At 34.0% G+C, this 23,787-nt stretch overlaps 1 protein-coding gene across 4 annotated transcripts; it reads left to right on the plus strand.

Annotated features, from left to right (window-relative positions):
* Window positions 1-1,141: 1,141 nt before the first annotated feature.
* LOC143244395 (uncharacterized) lies at window positions 1,142-20,753 on the plus strand. Of its 4 annotated transcripts, none has more exons than XM_076488981.1 (9): window positions 1,175-1,315; window positions 2,136-2,263; window positions 4,054-4,185; window positions 7,710-7,792; window positions 9,539-9,655; window positions 10,501-10,596; window positions 13,010-13,078; window positions 15,411-15,666; window positions 19,152-20,753. In XM_076488981.1, the coding sequence occupies exons 3-9, from the start codon at window positions 4,095-4,097 to the stop codon at window positions 19,181-19,183; spliced, it is 744 nt and encodes a 247-aa protein (XP_076345096.1). In that variant the 5' UTR covers window positions 1,175-1,315; window positions 2,136-2,263; window positions 4,054-4,094; the 3' UTR covers window positions 19,184-20,753. The 4 variants fall into 4 exon arrangements, with proteins under 4 accessions (XP_076345093.1, XP_076345095.1, XP_076345096.1 ...); XM_076488979.1 differs by having other exon boundaries at window positions 1,183-1,329; XM_076488978.1 differs by lacking the exon at window positions 2,136-2,263 and having other exon boundaries at window positions 1,142-1,329; window positions 4,056-4,185.
* The last annotated feature ends 3,034 nt before the right edge of the window (window positions 20,754-23,787 follow it).

Raw genomic sequence — 23,787 nt, forward strand, 5'->3', positions numbered from 1 at the left:
TATCTTAACGTTTGGTTTGTTTTGAATTTCGCGCAAAGCTACACGAGGGCTATCTGCGCTAGTCATCTCTAATTTTGCAGTGTAAGACTAGAGGGAAAGCAGCTAGTCATCACCACCTACCTCCAACTTTTGGGCTGTTCTTTTACCAACGAGTAGTGAGATTGACCATACATTTTAACGCCCCCACGTCTAAAAAGTGCAGCATGTATTGTTTGATGGGATTTAGAGACTCTCAGGTTACGAGTGGAACGCTCTAACCACCCGGCCATATTGATTTATTTGCTTGAAGTAAGCACAAGGCTACACAATGAGTTATCTGTGATCTGCCCACCACGGGTATCGAAACATGGTTCCTAGTGTTGTGAGTGCGGGGAGGAAGGAGATAAAGAAATCATTCGTCCAGACTCATCCGAACTTAAATTCTGTCGCAAGGTGCTGTCGACTCATTTTTGATCTTGGCACAGAGAATATCTATTATATGTTCCTGCAAAGTTAAGGACATATCAACCAATTGAAATAAGTGGACGACTTAGATAAATACAGTAAAGGCAGTAGTTGGAAAATGTTTTCATTACTGTGGATATTTTTATCTCTAAAGTACTTATTAAATGGATATTTCAGAATGTAGAATGAATTAGTTAGTAAGCGATAGACATATTAACATTAAATACGGGTTGTGATGACTAGCTGCCTTCCCTCTCGTCTTGCACTGCTAAATTAGGGACGGCTAGCGGAGATAGCTCTCGTGTGGCTTTGCGCAAAATTCAAAACAAACACTGTACTTGCGAAGGGGAATGCTTATCACTCTTATAACTCATCTGCAGTTTAAATTGTGGTGAATATTTTATGATTTGGCATGGATTCAGACTTGGTTCGTTTGCTGAGAAAACCTTATCCGTAAGAGACGAAGAAAATTTGACTGTGTTGCAAGTCAGTTAGAAGAAGCTCCGAGCTCAATAAGGTCTTGAAATATATTATTTTTAATAGACTTTCTAGTTATAAAAGTACTGTTTATCATTATCCGTTCATGAAGTAACCGTAGCTTTGTTCAAGCTAATCGCAAAGCATTGTGCATAATTTGTGAAACGTTATCTACTGATAAAGAAACCTATCAATATACAAAGTTCAGTTTGTCACAACAGGACAGTATATGAAGTCATCGTACTGTCGCCTACTTTTCAGGTGTAGTGCAATTAAACGATTGTAGCGTCTGCGCGTGCAGTGTTAAAATCAAGTGTTTAAAGACAATATTTATTTCGATCTTTCACAATGGGGTGTTGTGGTTGTTCCCTTGTTTCGTCTACAACATCGGCAGGTATTTATTCAATTGTAAGTAATTTACTCTAACTTGAAATTTATCAATGACGAGGGTGACTTCAGTCGTTTAATAACTGCGTTGTTTGTTTAAAATCTTGATGTAACATATAATGCAACCAAGACCCTTTCAAGTCTCAGCGACACTGAACATCTGCGCCATCTATTACCAGCCACAGTTTGTTTTCTTTTTGTGCTGTTTGTGTTTTTAAACTTATGTACATGAACATTCATGTATTTATTTTTTGCTTTAAAAAATTAGGCCTTTTATGGCACAAGAATTTTGTTTAAAGAATCTAACCAAAACTTAAAAAAAAAGAAATTTATGGAAACGGTTACAGTATTCTACTTGTGCAATTTAACGCAATGAAGTTTGACAGGGCTTTCTTTCCGCTGTATACGGATTTACATCTCTAAAATCAGGGGTTCGATACCACTCGCTAGACTCAGCAGATAACCCGCTGTGGCTTTGTTATAAGAAAACACACACATACTGCTTTCACTCCAAATGAATAAAAAAATTGAGAGTTCTTTCGATGTTTAAATTTTTTGCTTCGTGAAATTCTAGGCCTGATATTGCCTGATAGTGAGGGTATTAACCTAGCAGTGTGAGAGTCACGAGTTCAGGTTGACGTCACCGAACATACTTGATCGAATAAGGCTGCCACTTGGGCCGGTCTCTCATGTGTGAAATTTAACAAATATAATCCTGGTTTTCAAAATTACAGGGAGAATGTAAACTGGTTGGGTTTAAGGTTGTTATGAAGAAGTGATTAAAATAGATTTACACAAATGATTGGTTTGTTTATTTGTTTTTTTAGAAAAAGCTACATTTGACTGTCTACTTTATCCACCGCGAGGAATCGAAACCCGGACTTTTAGCATTACAAGTTCGTAAGAGTTACCGCTGTCCCATTGCGGGTCTCGGATGACAAAATCTTCAGTTAAAAGGAAAGTTCTATTCTGATGTTTATATTAGAAAATCCCGATACGTCCAACAGTGTTCTATAAGTCGATATATTTTAAAGATTCCTTTGTGTTTTAGAGTAACAATGCACACCACATCTAAAACAATATCACATTTGTTTTGGTTAATGCCCTTATAAAAATATTTTTGCTCAAATAATCAAAACTACTCCAAGGTGTTTACAAATACATCATTTGAGCCTGCCTAAAGCAAGCTATTCGATGAATATCATACTATTTTAGGCCTATTTCGATATAACAATACTCAACGCTCGGTTATAGCGATAATTTAAAAGAACAGTTTAAGAATTATTGATGTATTTTATGATAAAAACTGCAATTTAAGTTTTGTGTCTGTTTTATTTCCCACAAATCAAACTGTCCCTTTTACACCTTAACCTTAGTTGTTGTTAATCTTGTAACTTGTACCCCAGTGGCACAGCGGAATGTCTGCGGATTCACATCGTTAATAAACGGGTTTCGATAACCGTGGTGGGCAGAGCACAGATAGTCCATTGTTTGGCTTTGTGCTTAATTCTAAACAAACAAAATATTGGAACGTGGGTTAATTTAATAAGTGTGTGTGTGTGATATGAAAAAGCATAACAACTGATTGCTTGATAATTTATAACATTAACAACTAAAGTTGAGAGCAAACAGTACACTCATTCGCAAATTTCAACTTTTAATGACGACTGATTAAAAAAAACGACCAGTATTCAAGCACATATATTTCAAACGCTTTATTTTCGTTGTTGTTGATTAAAAGCTCTCTTTTGTATGTCCTCCCTGTTGAAGGTGTATTCTAGATTTACGTGTTTAATTAAATTATTTTCTGGTTTTAAACAACAAAAGTATTCATGTAAAAACGATAGTTATTAGCAGGAAACAAATTCCAGATATTCAGTCCGGAAAAACAATTTGACTTCGTGTGAAAATTTTATTAATCATCAACTTTCAATATCAAGGGCTTTACGATTCTTAGGTAGAAAATGAATAGCAAGTGTTTTGAATTAAAGTATATTAAAGCATGAAAATCAGAATAATTAAAACCAAAATTGAGTTAAGGTATGACCCTCTATGCTTGGAAATATAGCAGATAAATGACGGTTAGTAGAAAGTTTACATTTTTAAGTAAATGCAAAATGACGTGCGCGTGCTACGAGTTAATGTTTAAAATAGTAAGTAGACCTATTTTTTTTATAGGTCATAGGTAAATATTTTTGGAGCATCTTTGTTTCGATATACTAGTATACTAAACTACTTTAGTGTTGATTTAAGATTTGTTTGTTTTTGGATTTCGTGTAAAGCTACACGAAAGCTACCTGCGCTAGTCGTCCCTAATTTTGCAGCGTGAGACCAGATGGAAGGCAGCCTAGTCATCACCACCCAGTACAGCCACCTCTTGGACTACTCTTTTACCAACGAATAGTGGATTGATCATCACATTATAACGCCCTCACGGCTGAAAGGGTGAGCATGTTTGGCGTGACCGGAATTCGAACCAGCGACCCTCAAATTGCAAGTGGAACGCCTTAACCCACCTGGCCATGGCGGGCCTTTGATTTAAGACAATGTACCTTAACTTTAAATTTTATGAAATTAATAGAAAAGTATTAATGTGACGGTGATTCGTACCATTACTTAAGGAACTTTGAGTTTCATGAGCTACTAACAATTGGAATTAGTTCTGCTATTAAAAGTTTTCATCTCATCTGTTAAGTATTTCACTACTAAATCATTTGTGAGACTTTTCTATTATTTCTTTTGTCCAGATCTTAAGTACAGTAACCCTTTGCCTTGGAACTTTGGCAATGATTATGATGACTGAACATGATACAGACACTTCAAACGAGCCTTCCTCTCTGAAAAATTCTTTCCAGTTATTAGAAACGGACAGTAATGGTAACAAAACTGCATTATATCTCTTTGTATTTTTTTTTCCTCGGTATACGTATGATAAGGCTTTATGTATGAGAGACGATTATATTTTTGAAAATGGGTAATTTATAAAAGATAAACGAAGAACTTCAGAATATTAAAATTATGTTTTAAAAAAGGGCGTTCTATTATTTTGATTCAATTAAGAACATCAATGATTTATATAGTTCTTTATTTTGGCACTGATTTAAAGATCAACAATCATAATAGTATCGAATGGGACGCACATATTAGAATTAAAAACACAAGTAAACCAAATTATTTCCAAGAAACTTAAAACTATTATAAATAAACCTGAACTTCCGATTAAAATCACAAAACGATCAGGCCTAACATTCAAACGCCAACTTTCAAAATTTCACTACATTACACTGTAGTACGCTGTACTACAATATAATCAAGCCAACTGTCTTGTCTCCAATGCTTTTTACCAGCTTACATATAACATCTGCCATCGTACGTACGTTTGGGAAACAGGAAGAACCATTCATCGAGGAATAGAACATATTAACTCTTTATAAACAACAACATGAAAGAAATACAGCTGTAGACCATTTTGTAACTAATAATCTACAAGTAACATCTGACACGGATCCATCATCATCTGTCACCAAAGTCACCAAGTGCACTGACAGAAGAGTTTTAAAAAAAACTCCACTCATCAAACACGTATGGCCAGAGAGTCACAGGGACAAAGGATGGTGTCCAATATTAAAATTATTTTATTTTTCATCTTATATTTTGTTATTTTAATCTATAACTTGGATAGAATCTTTGTTTACCACAGGTAACAGTTAATTATTTCAACAATAACAATAACCTTCACTACTTAATATATAAAATTCACGCCGTAGAAATGCACGTTACAGATTCCATTCGAATTTACTTATTGAAACCAATTAGCCCCCCACTGGTACAGCGGTATGTCTGCGGACTTACAACGCCAGAATTAGGATTTCAATACCTGATGTGGGCAAATAAACAAACAAAGAAACAACTTGAAGATCTGTAGTGTCAATTATGTTTTTTGTTTTAGCAAAACGCCTCTGGCATCTTGCTAGTACAGTGGTAAGTCTACGGATTTACAACGCTAAAATCAGGGGTGCGATTCTCCTCGGTGGGCTTAGTAAATAGCCTGATGTCTTTTTGCTAGAAGGAAAAAAACACACAGCACGCCTCTATAAGAGGTGTAGAACAAAACGTTGAGTGTCCAATTAAAGTAAAATAAATTTTATCCTATAAGGTCGTTTATTACTAGTATTAAATGTTTTTTATTCGCCAAGATACTCTTGAGAATTAAATTCCATATTTTGAAGAAACATTTTAAAAATTATTTTTGTTTTTTGCATAATTCGTACTATAATTTATCATCATATTAGTTATTATTCGAATTAAAAACACAGAAAATAGTGCATTGTTGTTATAAATATATATTTTAAAGATTAATTTAATAGGAAATCTCAAATCATAACAAAATTATTAAAAAAAAGTCCGGTGGACTCAGCAGATAACCCGATGTAGCTTTGCTTTAAGAACACACACACACACATGGTCAGAGGGTTGAGGGTTAGCTGTGGGTGGCGATGACTCGCTGACCTACACTGTTAAATTGGGGACGGATAACGCAGATAACCCTTATGTAGGTTTACGCGAAATTTAAACCATCCAATTTGATAAATTAGTAATGTATGACATTTATACCCACTCAATTATACTGAACTGATTTTACGTGTTTTTTTTTTAAGATTGAGGAAATGAATATAAAGTGTATAGTTCTAATTATAATTATTTTATAAGATTGGATCAAATTCAGTTTATTTAGTAGATGGCATGCACATGTTCTCTTTTTCCCCACAGTGGCACGACAGCATGTCTGCGGATTTACAACGTTAGAAACCATGTTTTGATACCTATGGTGGGCAAAAGCACAGATATTCCATTCTATAGTTCTGTTTTTTAACCTAAAAAAGTAAACACTTCAATGCTCTGTTTACTTATTTTACCCTAAAGATTTGTTTTAGTTACGACGCTATAATATCAGAGGTAAACTGTAAAAGTCTGTTTGTTTTTGGTTTTTTTCAGTGAGACCCAATAAGTAACACTTGCTACAGAAATATTTTTTTTATTGAGGCCTAATGAGTAATGCTAGCTACAGTAATAGGAATTTTTTATTGAGGCTTGATGAGTAATGCTAGTTACAAAAATACGATTTTTTATTGAAGCCTAATGAATAACGCTAACTAAAGAAATACGATTTTTTATCGAAGCCTAATGAGTTACACTAGTTAAAGAAATACAATGTTTTATTGAGGCCTAATGAGTAAAGCTAACTACAGAAATATTTTTTTTTGTTGAGAGCTAAAGATTAACGCTAGCTATCAGAATAAGATTTTTACTGAGGCCTAATGAGTAATGGTAGCTATATAAATACATTTTTTTTTTTTTTTTACACTGAGGCAAGAGTCTGGAAATTTTATCCTGCGAGGAAGTTAATTATCATACTTTAGAAAAACAATGTGTTCCGATTCCTTTTTGAAATGCTAAAAATTAATTCCTGGATGTTTTATGAAGCGTTATGCTGCCGTGATTCTACTGAAGATGGCCTCTATAATTCTCTTCCTGTTCAAAAAAATCAGCAACATCCATGCTTGACACAACAATCACATAATATCAGTCCATTTCACAAAGAAAGTCATACTTACACGACAGGTGTTTTACACAAGTGTTTGATTTCTGGTCTTATAATATATTTTATTCCACTTTATATCAAATATTTAAAGTTTTACATTATAATTTCCTACGTTGTCTTCATAAAGGTAAAAGTGAATGCAAAATAATTGTCATTAAATTAACAAAACTATCCGTAGAGTAAAATTTGAAGGTAAATCATACATATGTGAGGTTTTCATTTTCTATTAAATAAGTTTTGTATAAACTTACAATTTCTGAAAGACAATTTTCACATTACAAATAATATATTAAGCTCACTAATGTACAAAACAGAACACAAATTTCCTTTAATGATAACAAAATTCACTCTGCATTTATCCAGCGATTGTTCAATAGTACGTTTATGGACTTCAACGTCAAAATTCGGGGTTCGTTTACTCTTGCAGGACAGGTCACAGATAGTACATTTTATAGCTTTTCGCTAAACAAACAAAGAAAATCACCATTACAGTGCCCTCTGGTGATATTCATTAATTTTCCAATTATTATACAGTTGAACGTTTAGTAGCTTAATGTTTCATTGCAAAATGGCAATTATATGTGCTAAAATTGAATTGCCATAATATTAGAAGACAGGTTCGTATTAAAATGAGAACACATGAAACATCTTTCAGGTATTATCAAATTGTACATTTTATAAACGAGACAATTAATATAAAAACATAAACATTCAAATACATAAGGAAAGTATTTTTAATTTTTCAAAGTAATATTTAATTTCTTTATCACCTCTTTAATTTTTATTTTATTTTTTACAGTGCACAAGCCTTTGTTAATTGTTTCTCTTTCTCTTGACTTGTTGTGGTTACTCACGTCTATTCTTCTTCTCGTCGGCAACAAGGTAAGTAATGTTTTCTTTTTTAAAATAAAATTTACTTCTCTTTCAAAATTAATAGTTATTGGTCTTGTGAATCTTAGGAGTTAAGCATTGATTGTTACAGATGCAACTTTGTTAATCAATATCTGATGATCATAGTGGAGATTTAGGCCATTTTAGTTGACTTTCTTCCGTGACGGTTAGTTTATGTGCTTTCGATTTTTGATTTTGATGGGAAAATACAGTGCTATTACAACACGAGGATTGTGCCAAATTTTCCCAGCATATACTCTGACCCCTCCCTATCAAAGCAATGTCCATGCATTTAATTAAAGCAGTATTTTATGCGTTTATATCACTACTTCTTTGATGCAAACAGTTTAGGTATTATATATTATTTGTGTTAGAATAAACACTAGAGGACGCTGTTCATAAATATTCTTTCAATGCTTTCGTAAATCTTTAAACTAATATGATAAAGGCCTAGCTGTGGGTTGTCTTAAGTTGTGTTTGTATCTATAGCAGATGTTAATTTGGGAGAGCTACTTAATATTACATTAATACTTAAACTCGCTAAATCTCATTTTCCATGGCTCAGCTATTTTAAGGGATGTTAAGTAGACGTTAATTTGGGAACTAGACCGCTTTCTTCGAGTATGTGGTATCAGTGTAACCTGCGTAGTAACTTGCTTTTGTTCCCATTTTGTTTGAAGTAATTTAACGAATGAAGTACAAAGTTGTCAGGCATAGGTTTTAAATTTGCGTATATGATATTGAGCTTGGTATTTTGAAGCTGTTGTGAGTATGGAATATTGTATGTCTTGCCATTTGCTTTTTATATGTGATGGCACTAAATTAAACCACGCTGACGTTAGGGAGACTGCCACATTCCAGTGGACTCCTTGATATGCCGTGAAACCAATCCTATAGAAACTGGTCAAATAGCATATTAGGCACCTGGTCAGTGAAAGTGGGTTTTTTCGTGGGTACTCTTGTTTCCCTCCACAACTAATTCTCGGGCATCGGGTTTATTGATCCCAGCCCAGGCATAGGATTTACAGATTTTCGCTTCCTTGATGGACCATAAGAATGACGTGGGCCATTTTATGACAATAAAAATAGAATTCCTTTTTCTTTAATTTACCTCTCTAATAATAAGCCAGGGCCTCTAATCTTATTTAGTTGGCCAAATGAAATAAATTCGTAAACGGGATGAAAATAAATTGAATTTTCTGAGAAACGTTAGTTATTTCTGAATCGTAGTTTGAATCGAGGTAAAGAAATGTAAATTAGGCTATCTGTGATGGCAAAACGAAAAATCCTGAGACAAGCTGAATGTCGCAGAAGTGTACGTAATAAAAGAGGAAGTTTAGGATATGCAATTTATGGAAACCATAAAGTTACGTTAAAAAATGTAGTAACCTTGTTAAGTTTAAGATACAAACTATTTACTAACTCAAATAAATGTTAACCTACCAGACGATAAAACTTAGAAGTAATGATGCATCCAACAAAGTATTTTTCTTCAGCATGTTTCACGCTGCTTACAAAATTTCTTACCGTAATTTTTATAGCGTTGTTCTTCAGTTTTCTTCTAGTAATTAGTGATCAAATTAAAACATTTAATAAAATATTTATACAATAGGTAACAGTACCACTGAAAGATACCCTTTTTAATTTAAGATTTTTGTCATTTTAAAGAAACGTAATTTTAATATATATATATTTAAGTGATTTAACCGTCAATCAATTTTATATCTTTTGCTTTAGTTTAACAAGATTGGCAATAAGCTTTTGCTAATACCTTGGATACTTGTAGCATTGGTAGTGATTTTGTTTGACACTGGTTGCAACTCTTATTATTCATTTCGATTTATTGCAGTCATGGTAAGCTATTGGATTATTTGTGTATACATAGAGGTTGAGAATTATATATCGTATTAATTCTATTTCAAAATATTAATGACTTAAAATTGTGACAAAAATCAAAAGCTTGGATTTTTCAAATTTATTATTAAAACTTAAACAATAAAAAATAAATAATTGAGTTTAGTAGCTCGTGAACTGCACGTGATAACTTAAATATAACTTATGTTTGCAAATTTCATAGGTAGCTAATAGCATTTATGTCATTCTTTTATTAAAGTTGACCCATTAATGTAAACATCGGTTTCGATAATTGGAACTGCTAAAATTTAAGTTAAAATATTATTGATTATCAGTAAATGTTGATAATGAAAATATTTTTATTGAACTATTCCTCAAATATTTCACCTGATTAGTTTCGTTAACACAGTTACTGTACGTAATTATGGATGATAATGGTAACTGTGTTAACGAAACTAATCAGCTAAAATTTCTGAGGAATTTTTTTTTTAGTTGCGCCAGAAATGTCGTGTTTGTTTTTACTATTAATTTAATAGTGCAATGTGCTTGAAAAAATATTTTTATTCTTAAAACAAAGTAATAAAGCTGTTAATAATTTAAAGGGTTATTTAAAAATATGTTTATATTTATTGTTTCTTTTACTTCTGTATATCTATTTTCCTCTTTATACGTTCATGGTGTTATATTACTAATTTTTTTTAACTACTATTGTTTTGTAATTAATATGATCGAACAGCGAGATTTGGAGAAGTTCCCCAGTTTAGATTTTTATGACGACTCTTTATAACTAAACAAGAAGTGAAGTAGTGTATTTTATTCATATAGATTTACTTTATTTGTTATAGGAAGAATATAGTTACTCTGTTATCCAACGATGGTCTGCGTTGATATTTCTGTGTGTTTACTATGGCCGGGGAGGAATATTTTTTTTGTGTGCTCACGTAAGTTGTGATGTGTGACATCAAAGTGTATATTATATGAGGTTGTCAGGAAATAAATGCCGTTTTTGAATTGCGAAGTTTGGAAAAGTATAAACCAGTATTGTAAAACATGCTTTAATCAAAGTAAGCATCATTTGCTTCAACACACTTTTACCAACGTGTTACGATGACGTTTATGCGCTTAGTGTAGAAATCTGCGCTTCTATGGTCAATGAACTCCCTGAAAGCTTCTTCTGCAGCTGTCTGGTTTTGAAGCGTTTATTGTTCAAAAAGTTGTCAAAATGCTTGAAAAAATGAAAATCTGTAGAGGAAAGGTCTGGGGATTAAGGTGGATGAGGCAGAACCTCGATTCCAAATTTGTTCAATTTTTAGAGCGTCATTCTTGACAGGTCTCATAACGCCGATTTTGTTGATCTTCAGTCAGCTCATGCAGAACTCACTTATCCAACTTTTTCGTCTTTCTAATCGCACTCAGGTGGTTGGCAATGCTTAATCTGGTTGTGCCTACCTTTTCTGCAAGTTTACGTACTGTTGTGCGAGGGTCTGTCTCAACTGCTTCCTTTAATATGTTTTCATCTAAGGATGGCTTCCTTTCGCGACCCTCGTGATCTTCAAAACTTTCATCTCCTTGTTAAAAGGTTTGGAACAAACACTGAACTGTACGTTCAGTAACAGATCCCTGGCCGAATGCCTGGTTGATGTTCCGTGTAGTTTTGGTAGCTTTTTGTCCAAGTTTGAAGTCACAGAGGAAAATCAGATGAAAGTCCTTGTCCATGCTGCGTTGGGGGTTGCGAAGCTTACTCTGAGTAGAGTTGAAACAGCAGACAATTAAGACACCTTGTAAGCGACAAACGTTGGATCAAACCAACCAACCAACGATAAGTTACTCAATATTTAGCTTCTAAATGTTATCGTGAGAATTCCGACATTTATTTCTGGACAACTTAATATTAACGCCCTATTGTCTAATATGAAGTTATAAGACATTTCAAATAGTAGTGGAAATTTTTTTAGGAAGCAATTTTTAGAAACAATTAAATAAATAAAATAAAAGTCTGAAATGTTTCTTGCAAATTTCTCGATTAAACGCAACTCGTCTCATATTATTTTATTTGAGGAGTTGTGATTGCATATCGTTTTATCTTATTAAAATAATTTTATCTGTTTTTCGTTTGTCAAACCTTTTAATATAAAGTGTATGGTACTTGATAACGCAGTATCGTTATTATAAGTGTTGATATGGAAACAGTGTAACTCTGCGCAGTGTAATCATCCGCGGAGACTGTCCACGTTGTAAATATTTAACCTGTTCAGTGCCGTAGACGAGATAACTTGTCCAAGTCGATCGGTAACACAGTGCCACGGACGAGTTAATTCGTTTTTAATAATACCTAACTTCAACGCTAAATGTCAGCACCATACACGCATTTGACCTACTTACAAATTGTTTCACTTTCGATCCAAAATGACGAAACGAAAAAGTTATAAAATGAAGAAGCATCAGAGTTGTATTGTAGCAGCTGAAATACTTGGCAGTCAACAGGTTAAATTATTAAATAACTCAAGTAATCTGTGCGTTAATTGGGAATACGTTTCTCAAAAATTCACAAATATTTTCAATACAAAAACTAAAATGTGAAACACATATTCTTATGTGGTGCATCTTGTGTGTCCAGTTGAACTCATATTTTAATAAGAATATCCTGCTTCAAGTATTTCTAGCAATTGAATGATTGAGTAAGGTGTTATTGAATGTATAACTATTCACACCCTTGCCCCCCCCCCAGTGGCACAATGCGAACTCACACCGCTAAAAACCGGGTTTCGATACCTGTGGCGGGCGGAGTATAGAGAGCCCACCGTGTAGCTTTGTGCTTAATTACAAAGAAACAAACACCCGTTGGTGTATGGAAGACGTGAATTCCGTAAATGAAAGGGGGTCATTGTATGGCCTGGTGTTCAGGGCACTCACAATAGGCCGATCGCGTGTACGATTCCCGTCACCTAATTTTCTTGACATTTCAGCCTTGGGGGCGTTATAATGTGATGGTCAATTCCACTATTTATCGGTGAAAGAATCATCCGAGAGTTGGCAATGGGTGGTGTTGACTGATTTCCCTCTGGTCTATAACTTTTAAAATTAGGAACGGCTGGCGCAGATAGTTCTCAAATAGATATGCGCGAAATTCATCAAAGGAAACAAACAGTAGCAGAAACAAACGGAGGACGCATGCTCATGATAATGTTTCGTGTATTTTTCACCAGGGAGATTTCCAGCCATTAATGGTGTTGTAAAGCAAGATTCATAATTAAAAACATTTGTACAACATCTCGGATGATGTAGTGATAATATCATATTAATATAACGTAAAAATTCTTGCATATGTAATAAATATTCTACTTATTTTTTCAGGTTTCTTTTATAGTGTTTGTCATTCGACGTTACAAAGAGATTTCAAGAAGCGGATTGACGGTCAGAATGGTTAGTGAGTCATTAAGATATTTTACAGAGTAAATATTTATCAATCAATACTTCATATATATCACTTTATCTGCTTATTTCTCTCTCTGGGGTTCGGCATGGCCAAGCGTGTTAAGGCATTCGACTCGTAATCCGAAGGTCGCGGGTTCGAATCCCGGTCGCACAAAACATGCTTGCCCTTTCAGCCATGGGAACGATATTATATGTGACGGTCAATCCCACTATTCGTTGGTAAAAGAGTAGCCCAAGAGTTGGCGGTGGGTGGTGATGACTAGCTGCCTTCCCTCTAGTCTTACACTGCTAAATTAGGGACGGCTAACGCAGATAGCTCTCGAGTAGCTTTGCGCGAAATTCAAAACAAACAAAAATTCTCTCTCTGTCTATATATAGATGAATGTACATATACCTGTTGTTCATAACGACAGAGCATAGGCAAAAGGCCAGGCATGGCTTAGGAACTAGCATACCGGAACTGTAAAATGTCGGATTCCTGGCTCGCGACTCGTTCTCCCAAGGTCACAGTCCACATTTGGTGCTGCGGATGACCTATAGGAGTGAAAGTGAAATCTCATTGTTCAATTGCTCGAGAACAGACACAAAGCTGGGGGGGGAGACGTTGACTAACCGCCTTCTGTTTATTTTACTTGTCAGAAATGGGGTTCACTGTTAAAGTAGATGCTTACCATGTGGTTTTGCGCAAAATCCTGAATAACTATATACAACTGTAGCATACGGTCGTTAGAGAGAATGAAGTATTACTCGCGCAGATCGACTAATAAAGTCCGCGTTTGTAATAAGAGTAAATATGAACTAAATCGGATCCTGACTCAGTCAATTAACCTGTGTTTGTAATAAGAGAAGATATGAACTGAATCAGTTCACGAGTCAGCCACTTAGTTTAATAACATTCGATTTTTGTCCCTTATGGTTGTCTCTATTTTATTTCTCTTTCTCAGTTAACGCTACGGAACATTTAACCGTCTCAGTAAGTAATATATTTTTATGAGTAATGTAGTTTTTTTTTACCTGTTTCTAACAGGAAAAAAATGTAGTAATGTTCCCAATGGTTCAGCGTTAAGTTTGAGGATTTATGACGCTATATGTTGGGTTTCGGTGCATGTGTTGGGCACGGAACAGATAATCCATTGCGTAGCTTTGTGTTTAACAACAAACAAATAAACAGAATAATCGTGAGGAAATGTCCCCCAGTTGTTTAGCGAAAATTCTGGGGGTTTATAACGCTAAATAGTGGGTTTCGATATCGGTTGTGGGCACTTGACAGACAACCCAGTCGTGTATTTTGGTTTGGCTTGTTTTGAATTTCGCGCAAAGCTACTCAAGGGTTATCTGCGCTAGCCATTCCTAGTATAGGCAGTGTAAGACTAGAGGGAAGGCAGCTAGTCATCACCAACCACCGCCAACTCTTGGGCTACTCTTTTACCAACGAATAGTGGGATTGACTGTGACATTATCATATCCCTACGGCGGGAAGGGCGAGCATGTTTGGTGTGACGGGGATTCGAACTTGCGACCCTCAGATTACGAGTCGAGTGTCTTAACCACCTGGCCATGCTGGGCCCAGTCGTGTATGTTCCATGCTTAGTAACAAACAAACTGTTTGGAAATGGAATTTCTAGTACATGCGAATATGAATATCCTTTTATTACGTGATTCGGTAAAAAAAACACATAAATTTTATCTGCGGCCAAATTATTATGAAAAAAAGTTTTGAAATCTACCTATCTACTTATTTATCACAATAGAGGGAATAAACCAATTGCGACAGAGATAGCCCTCGTGTTGCTTTGCGCGTAATTCAAAAACAAATAGACAAACAAACCCCACTACGTTCTTATCGTTAAAAGAAATTACACATGAGACGAAACGAGTGTGTTATGTTCCTTGCGTGGCAGGACATGGCCGGGTAGTCAGGGGGTTCGAATCATAATCTGAGGATCGCGGGATCGAACCCTCATCATACCAAGCATGATTTCCCTTTTAGCCATGGGGGCGTTATAAAGTGATAGTCAATCCTACTATTCGTTGATAAAATATGATCTCAAGAGTTGGCGGTGGGTGGTGATGATTAGTTGCCTATCCCTTAATCCCTCACTTCTAAATTAGAGGTGGCTAGCGCAGATAAGGCTTGTGTTGCCTTTGCATAAAAGTTAAAAAAACCAACCCTAATTCCTCTGACTGTTTGTTTTCTTGAATTTTGAGTAAAAAGTTGTTGAAAAGAAAATACAAATAACAAATACTGCCTCCTTATTATTTTCTTATTACTTATTTCTCACATACTAATGTGTACTTTTTTCAATATTTGTCTTCGAAGGGCCCTGCGTTGCAACCATTACCTTATACCAACAGTTACCAAACTTACCCCAGTGGACCATCCCAGTACAATTATCACCCAATGCAACAAGATTCATCTGTGTTATATGATGAGCAACTACCTGTCAGTCCAAATCAACGCCCACCAACCCCGCCTCCTGACTACGATGTTCAAAGCTTTGGTGGGTTAAAAACGAAAAACCATGAAATAGTCAACAGTGACAACCACGCTTTTGTTCCAGACAACAACTGGTCTGGTAAGTACTTGCTTCTATTTTAACCTTTACAAACTAATCTGGCTATTAGAAACTTGGGCTACACATAATATAGTCCGATGTTAGCCTGTTTAACACGGAATTAAAGTATTTTTCTAACAAGGTTCTAAGTAAGTTCATGAAAGACAATACAACAGAAAATTCATTATCTTGGTAAGGAAATTTTGAAATAACAAAAACTCGGATTGAAAGTACAGAAGGAGAGCTGCATTTTGGGTAAATTAAATAAACATTTGATTCTAGGTAAAGCTAAAGGTAAAGAAACACTTGAGCCAAGGTAAGCTACATTTTGGATAAGTTAACGAAAGATTTGAGACATGGTGAGTTAAATTTTAATAAAGTTAATGAACACAGTGAAACAAAGTAATTTCTATTTTGACTAACTTAAAGGAAGTTGGAACCAATGTTAGCTACAATTAGGGCTAGTTTTAGAAAGACTGGAGACAAGGTCAGCTACATTTAGGGTTAGTTATAGAAAGACTGGAGACAAGGTTAGCTATATTTATGGTTAGTTATAGAAAGACTGGATACAAGGTCAGCTACATTTAGGGTTAGTTTTAGAAAGACTGGAGACAAGGTCAGCTACATTTAGGGTTAGTTATAGAAAGACTGGAGACAAGGTTAGCTACATTTAGGATTAGTTATAGAAAGACTGGATACAAGGTCAGCTACATTTAGGGTTAGTTATAGAAAGACTGGAGACAAGTTTAGCTACATTTAGGGTTAGCTGTATAAAGACTGGAGACAAGGTTAGCTATATTTAGGAAGGCAAAGAGAGACAGTTATGTGGACAAGATGAACCCTATTTTGAGTAAGATAAATGGAGCAATAGACTTGAGGTAGTCAGTGAAAAGTGACTGGAAGATATTATTTTTAATGTTTAATTATTTATTAAAATAAAGTTATCCTAAGAGAAGTTATTTTGTGTTAATTTATTTAATAATAATTTTATTACAGTAGTACATTGTATTGTTCAATTATTTTTATTAATTTTACTTTAAAGATTAACATTTTTGCATGTAAACATTTCGGTACTAATTATTTACGTTTAACTACACACCAGGAATGAGTTCAACGTAGTTGAACAGAGTAAAATAAACAATTTCTAACTGGTTGTTAGGGCAATAAATGATATGTTGCCCCAGATCACCAATCAATAATTGTTTTATTCTACCCCATTTTTCTGTTTTCAATTTTACTGAAATATGATAATTGACCTACATCTTATAGTTTATATATAAATTTTAAAGTTTAATATTTCATTGGTTACTTTGATATAATACTAAGAATCACTAACAAATCAGTGAAATTTAGATTTTTTTTAGAATATATAGCCCAATATCACATGATTTTACCAATAAACTAATACAATACGCGCTTGATTACAGCACAAACATTTTTTTCAAGAATATCGACGAAACTTCCAGACCGACGTTGCGTGTAAACTAGGTCTAAATGAACTAACTTGTTTTTCACTGTGTTGAAAAACTCATCACCTGAAGTGTTATAATGCTTGAACAGCTCTGCATTTTGTCATCTGTGAGTAACTGAAATTCTACGCCATATGGTGTGTCCATATTCATTTTACTGGTTTGATTGTAATTAGGCTTACATGAATCCACGAGTTTTTACTGTGGTGTAAAAAAAACTGCCATATGCAAAGTTTTGCCTCTACATCTCATGACCTAGAAAACATTTGATAAAATGCCACATAAACGACATGTAAAGAAACTTATTTCTATATATGTGAGGGGTAAGTTAAGTAATTGGATAAAAGAGTGACCTGATGGAAGAAAACAAAGGGTTGTTATTGGTTTGTTTTGAATTTCGCGCAAAGCCACTTGAGGGCTATCTGCACTAGCCGTCCCTAATTTAGCAGTGTAAGACTAGAGGGAAGGCAGCTAGTCATCACCACCCACCGCCAACTCTTAGGCTACTCTTTTACCAACGAATAGTGGGATTGACCGTCTCTTATAACGCCCCCACGGCTGAAAGGGCGAGCATGTTCGGTGCGACGGGGATTCGAACCTACAACACTTGGATTACGAGTCGAACGCCTTAACCAGCTGGCCATACCTTGCCAAGAGGGTTGTTATAAATGGAACTCAGTTAAATTGAATTAATGTTGCAAATGGTGTACCTCAGAGCTCAGTCTTATTACCCCTGTTCTTTCTAATTTACATTAATGATGTATATCAAGGAATGGTCAATATATTACATTTGCTGATGATACCAAAGTTCTGTGTGTTGCTGGCTGTAAAGAGGATGCTACTGTTTTACATAAGGATTTAGATCACTTATTGAGTTTGGCAAATAAATGGCGGATGGGTTTTAATTATAATAAATGCAAGATATTGCATGTTGGTTATCATACTTTTGTTTATAATTTGGATGGGAATAACCTTAACAGTGCATTGAAAGAAAATGATCTTGCTATAATGATTGACCAATCTCTTAAGACATCCAAGGAGTGTGCAGTTGCTAGTGGTAGGGTGTATAGGATTTTAGGTTGTATTTACTGAATTATTGAATACAAATCTATACTTTCATTGTATAGGTCGTCGGTTAGGCCACATATGGAGTATTGTGTTTCTTGGACTCCTTACCTTAAGAAAGATATTGAATTGTTGAAAATGGTTTGGAAAAGGGTTGACTAATATTGGGATGGAGGGGCTGTTATATGAATAGAAATTAATATATATAATATTGTTTTATCTTGAAAGAAAGAAGAGTTGGAGGGTATCGGATTTAAGTGTTTAATATTGTAAAAGGAATCAATAATGTTGATGCATCAACATTTCTCAAACTTATCATAAAATATTACAGAGCAAGAGAACACAAATATAGATTTAGGTGTAAGCCATCTTGTGGAGGCAGTAAATTTGACTGAATTTAAAAGAAAGCTTGACAGATAAGGGTTGGCTTTAATTTTTGTAAAACAATTGTTTTAGTTTGGTGTAGAGGATGAAACCGCGGAGATGTTATGTGTTTACAACTGGGCAACACTGATACGATATGTTGCCCGACTTTCAAAGCAATATTGAAAAATATTTCATATCATGCGATACGATAATGGCCAATTTCAGCAAAGAATTAATGTTGGGTTGTGTGGTTAAGATTTCACGTATTTGAAGGTATCGTATGTAAATACAGAAGTATGGGTATGTTTACGTACAGCAAAGCTACATCAGGCTGTCTTTTGAGGGAATCGAACCCCTGATTTTAACGTTGTAAATCGGAAGACAAGATTATATATGTTATTGCATATAATTCTTAGATTTTATCGTTGTGGTGCGTTTGATGTACTTCTCATCCTCTGAGTTTTAACAACATTATATATATTTGCGGTGTTTGGCACAGATAGAATAAATTCTTTTAGGACATGAATGACTTGCACATATATTAATTGAATATAAACTAAATTACTTTATTCCTAAATATCCTAAACTTTCTTATTTTTTTAATAGGGAGACCGAAAGATTACAACGAGAAGTATTGAATGTGAAATAATGTGTTAACCATGCAAGAGAACATTCGACGAATCAAATGTTTAATTTATGGTAATATTATTTAATTAGAAATAAACTGCAAAAAATATTAATATTAATTCATGTACATTTAAACACAATTTTTTCTCTACTTGGTGAAATTATTTACAAAAGATTGTTGTTAAATCCAAAGCTGTAGTTAATAATGATATCATATATTTCAGAGAAATGTTTGCAAGGAACAATACACGAACAACACAGTCAGTGCTACTCAGATCATATATAAAATGTAACGCCGTAAAGAACAATACACAAACAACACAGTGAGTGTTACTCAGATCATATACAAAATGTAACGCCGTAAAGAACAATACATAAACAACACAGTTAGTGTTACTCATTACATATACAAAATGTAACTCTGTGTAGAACAATACATAAACAACACAGTTAGTGTTACTCATTACATATACAAAATGTAACTCTGTATAGAACAATACATAAACAACACAGTTAGTGTTTCTCATATAATATAAAAAAAACAAGTCCATTATTACGTTAACATAGGTTCGTTCATCTTCGTAATTTAGCTAATATATATTTTACGTGTAGAAAGACGACATGTGCTAAATTATAACCATGAAGGTTTACTACAGATAGATGGTTTGAAACCATGTGTTAATATAAGAAAATTAATATTCTATTTTCTTAATTTTTCAAGATACAATAGTTAATATACTCTAGGCTACATTACCAAATTATAAATAATTCTAAATGCTGTAGACATGTTTAAGAATTATAAACGTTCTAAGATATCAGAATTATGTGTACAAAAATAGGTCCATCGTGATAAAAAAAAAAGGAAAGTATTTTCAAATGGTTGATGACAGATTTAATAATTACAATTCAAGGCAATAGGATTCAAATTTCATTATAGATTTTCCTTAAAAATAGGAGAGTAACCTAAAATATCAAGTAAGTGGAAATCTTTAATATTGGATGAATACCCTGACCTCTTAGGCTGTTGATGTTGAGGCAAATTATATGTGATGTAACAAGTATCTTAAATATAACAATGAATTCCAACATCTGTTTACTTTTAACTTAAAACTTTCAGGAAGCAAAATCACTGGTAAATAGATTAGCACAAAAGATTCACTTTGATATAACAAAGATGCTACAAACGTATCAGATACAAACTTGGTTAAAAATAACAATTGGGAAACGAGTTAATCTTTGAAAGACTAAAATTGAAAGTTGTTTTAACCATGCAACTCTATTTGGGTTTTAGATGTTACCTTGCAATTAAAAATACGTATTTAGATCATGCAATTGAAAATATGTATTTAGATCATGCAATTAAAACTACGTCTTTATTTTTTTCTCAGAATACTGAATATAAACCTAATTCTATACTGACCTTTGAACTGCGAAGTGTATTTTAATAATGTACAAAATAGTTTTATATATTAACATAATAAAGTGATATGGAATTTCAATATCTAGTTAAGATTTACGCAAATATTTATGATTATATCATATGTATACCCTGATAATCTAGGCAATAAAAACAGAACAAAACTTTTGTTTCTTTTCTTATAAATCAACAGTCTAAATGTTTTATGAATATCTGACACTCGACACAGTCGCCACCCTAACCTATGCGATATTTTTGTAAAGTTTTTTTTTCTTATTTAGTCTTCTTTTGGTGAAATTCTCACGACATCGCAAGCAACTTTAAAAAATATTGATTTGGCATACATCGCACTTTATCACATTCTGTGACGAATTATATTAATGTTAAGTAACGGTACACTAATATTGTTTGATTCTTTCCGCTTACTTTCTAATAAATCTGATTTAATCAGATTAATTTAATCAATTATAAGTAACCACACGTTCATAGAAAAAGTGGATAAGAAAGCAAAGGGTTGTTATAAATGGAGTTTAGTCAAACTGAACTTTGAGGTTTTCTCTGATTGTGATGATTTAAACTATTTTCACGTGCGACCTTTTAACTTAAACCAGAGTGCGCTGCTAAACCGTTATCAGCCAGTAATGCGGGAATATTATGATATCCTAAAAACATGTTAAAATACAGATTGTCCTTTGAAGAATCAAACAATGCAGAGCAATACTAAAAGAAAGAAATGTTTATGATAACATTACACAGTTGATGTTTTAGGGTTAGTATGAGTGATTTGATTTTCATGTTGAAAAGTGGTTTATGATTTATAGAGATTACAACGTTCCCGAATAGTTGTTTTAGTTTTATCTACAAATTGGAAGTTACTTTATCGGCATTGATTTAAGGTAAATAACGTTATTGGTTTCATGATTTTGAACTGCTTTTTGTTGTCTTTATTGGAGAAATTATCCGTTTTTTGCACGAACTTACGGGTTTGATATCACTTGCTATTAGAAGGATGATATTCACTAAGTGTGAATGCAATGCTTAGAACATGTTAGCAGTAAAAAAAATGAAAATAAATATATCACAAATCGACGAGTGATTGGTTTTAGAATTTTGCGTAACGCTACCCGAGAGCTATCGAAACCCGGTTTTTAGCGGGGAGTCCACAGACATACCACTGCGCCACTAGGGAAGGACTAGATACTCGCCCCTCGGGATAGTCTTTTACCAACGACTAGTGTGATTGATCGTAACATTATAACCCTCACGTGCGAGAATATTTAGTAGGACGAAAATTCGAACCCGGGTCGGGTCGTTCAGACTGAGAGTCAAGTGCTGCCCTAACCACTAGGCCAGGCGGGATCTCAATGGGAGATCCTTATTGAAAGCAAAATAGCAAATAATTAACAGAAAGAAAGAAATTATTGGCTGAGAGCTTCCAAGTGAAAGCTAGCAAGAGAAGAGAAAGAAGCAGCCGAGTAGAAAATCATTGTCGGTAGTTACTAAGGTTACTTTTCCTGACCATATGACAGACGACCATCACTTAAAGCTGCTCAATGTTGGCACCATGCAACTATTTACCATCGTAAGTTTTTTAACTTTATCAAAATGTTTCATTCATTGCCCCAGATCTCGAATCTGAGCCTTCGGATCTCCGGTTCAGTACATTAACCACTAGTCTACGCTCAAACTTATCAATACAAATATCTCATTAATACACAAAATGTTAGGTATATCAGAACTGTGTCAATAAATGTTTCCAACTATAATTCATCGTACGTTTGGATTTTTATTTCAAAACTTGGTAAATAAACAAGGAATTAAATACAAATAAAACAAGGAATTAAATACAAATAAAACAAGGATAACATACACTGAGATATTTGTTACGTATGGGACCAAGTTCGTAATGAGAGATTCGAAAGTAATTAACCGTAAATAATAGTATCTTCCTAAGAGTTGAAATATCATGAAACATTAGTGACTGACATCTGTGAATCCACAAGCACACAGAATCAACAATATGAAGAAATAACACGAGATGCATAAATATGTATTGTACTAAGTTATTGCTCTTTACAATGTCCACTTCGGAGGAATCGAACTCCTGATTTTAGCATTGTAAGTTTGTAAATTTAATGCTGTCCCACCGGGGAACCTTCGATATAGAGAATGCCCTGTTAAGAAAATATTAACAATGGACAAAGTACCTACGATTTTCATTGTGTGTATGTTTGTTTTTTTCACAAAAGCTTTACTTTATATAAAAATATTTTTACAAAAGAAATGTACCCAAATGTTTCTAAGACATACGAGATTCTAACTTTCATTACAAGAAACGGTATGGATGGACCTTGCTGTTTATAGCGCCCTCGTACGGAGGCGGTGGAATATGAACCTTTTAGGCGCAAGTGAATTTGACTGGATGTTTGTTCTTCATGGAATTGATGGATTGGTAGGAAAAACTTTGAAAAATATCTGAACTGGTTATTACCCTAATCTGTGACGTCAATTAAAATAAAATGTTTAGTTTTTGTTTTAAAGAAAAATTAGAAGGTTTGAACTGTGCTAAAAGTGAAATTTAATTAAAACACGTAGAGCTCGATTATACACTTTTCGGTGAATAATAAAAGATAAAACTGGGACACTGAGACCCATTGTTTGGCAACATTTTAATAAAATATTATCGTTCGATATTCAGTATTTTATTAATACTGTGAATCGTTATCATCGCTACATTTACAACTACCTATAGAAACAATCATTCTTCAGCACCACAATTCAATCGACCGTATGTTATCGCAGGTAACTAATAAAAAACGAGTTTTTTTTTTTTCTGACGAAGAATACATATTTCATACAGGATTCGTCACTGGCGGATGAAGAAAAAAAGGAAAATTATCAGCATTTGAAAAGAAAATTCGTTGTAACGTTACTGCTTTACTCTTATAACATCAGCACCAAAAAAACATTAAACATATAGAATCCGGTATCGTTGTCGATAACTCAGTGGCTAAAAAAAGTACCTTAAGTTTTGCTATGTTTGAATTTCGCACGAGGACTATCTGCGCTAGCCGTCCATAATTTAGCAGTGTAGGACTAAATGGAAGGCAACTAGTCATCACCACCCATCGCCAACTCTTGGGCTACTCTTTTACCAATGAATAATGGGATTGATCGTCACATTATAACGCTGCCACA

The sequence above is a fragment of the Tachypleus tridentatus genome, chromosome 2 (assembly GCF_004210375.1).
Source record: "Tachypleus tridentatus isolate NWPU-2018 chromosome 2, ASM421037v1, whole genome shotgun sequence".
Lineage (NCBI taxonomy): Eukaryota > Metazoa > Arthropoda > Merostomata > Xiphosura > Limulidae > Tachypleus > Tachypleus tridentatus.

Bases quoted from the DNA above. Each gene is read 5' to 3' on its own strand.
- LOC143244395 (XM_076488978.1), top strand. From the start codon at position 1,270: ATGGGGTGTTGTGGTTGTTCCCTTGTTTCGTCTACAACATCGGCAGGT. The intron at 4,186-7,709 runs GTAACAAAACTG...TATTTTTTACAG, and splicing joins ATTAGAAACGGACAGTAATG to TGCACAAGCCTTTGTTAATT. The intron at 10,597-13,009 runs GTAAGTTGTGAT...TTATTTTTTCAG, and splicing joins TATTTTTTTTGTGTGCTCAC to GTTTCTTTTATAGTGTTTGT.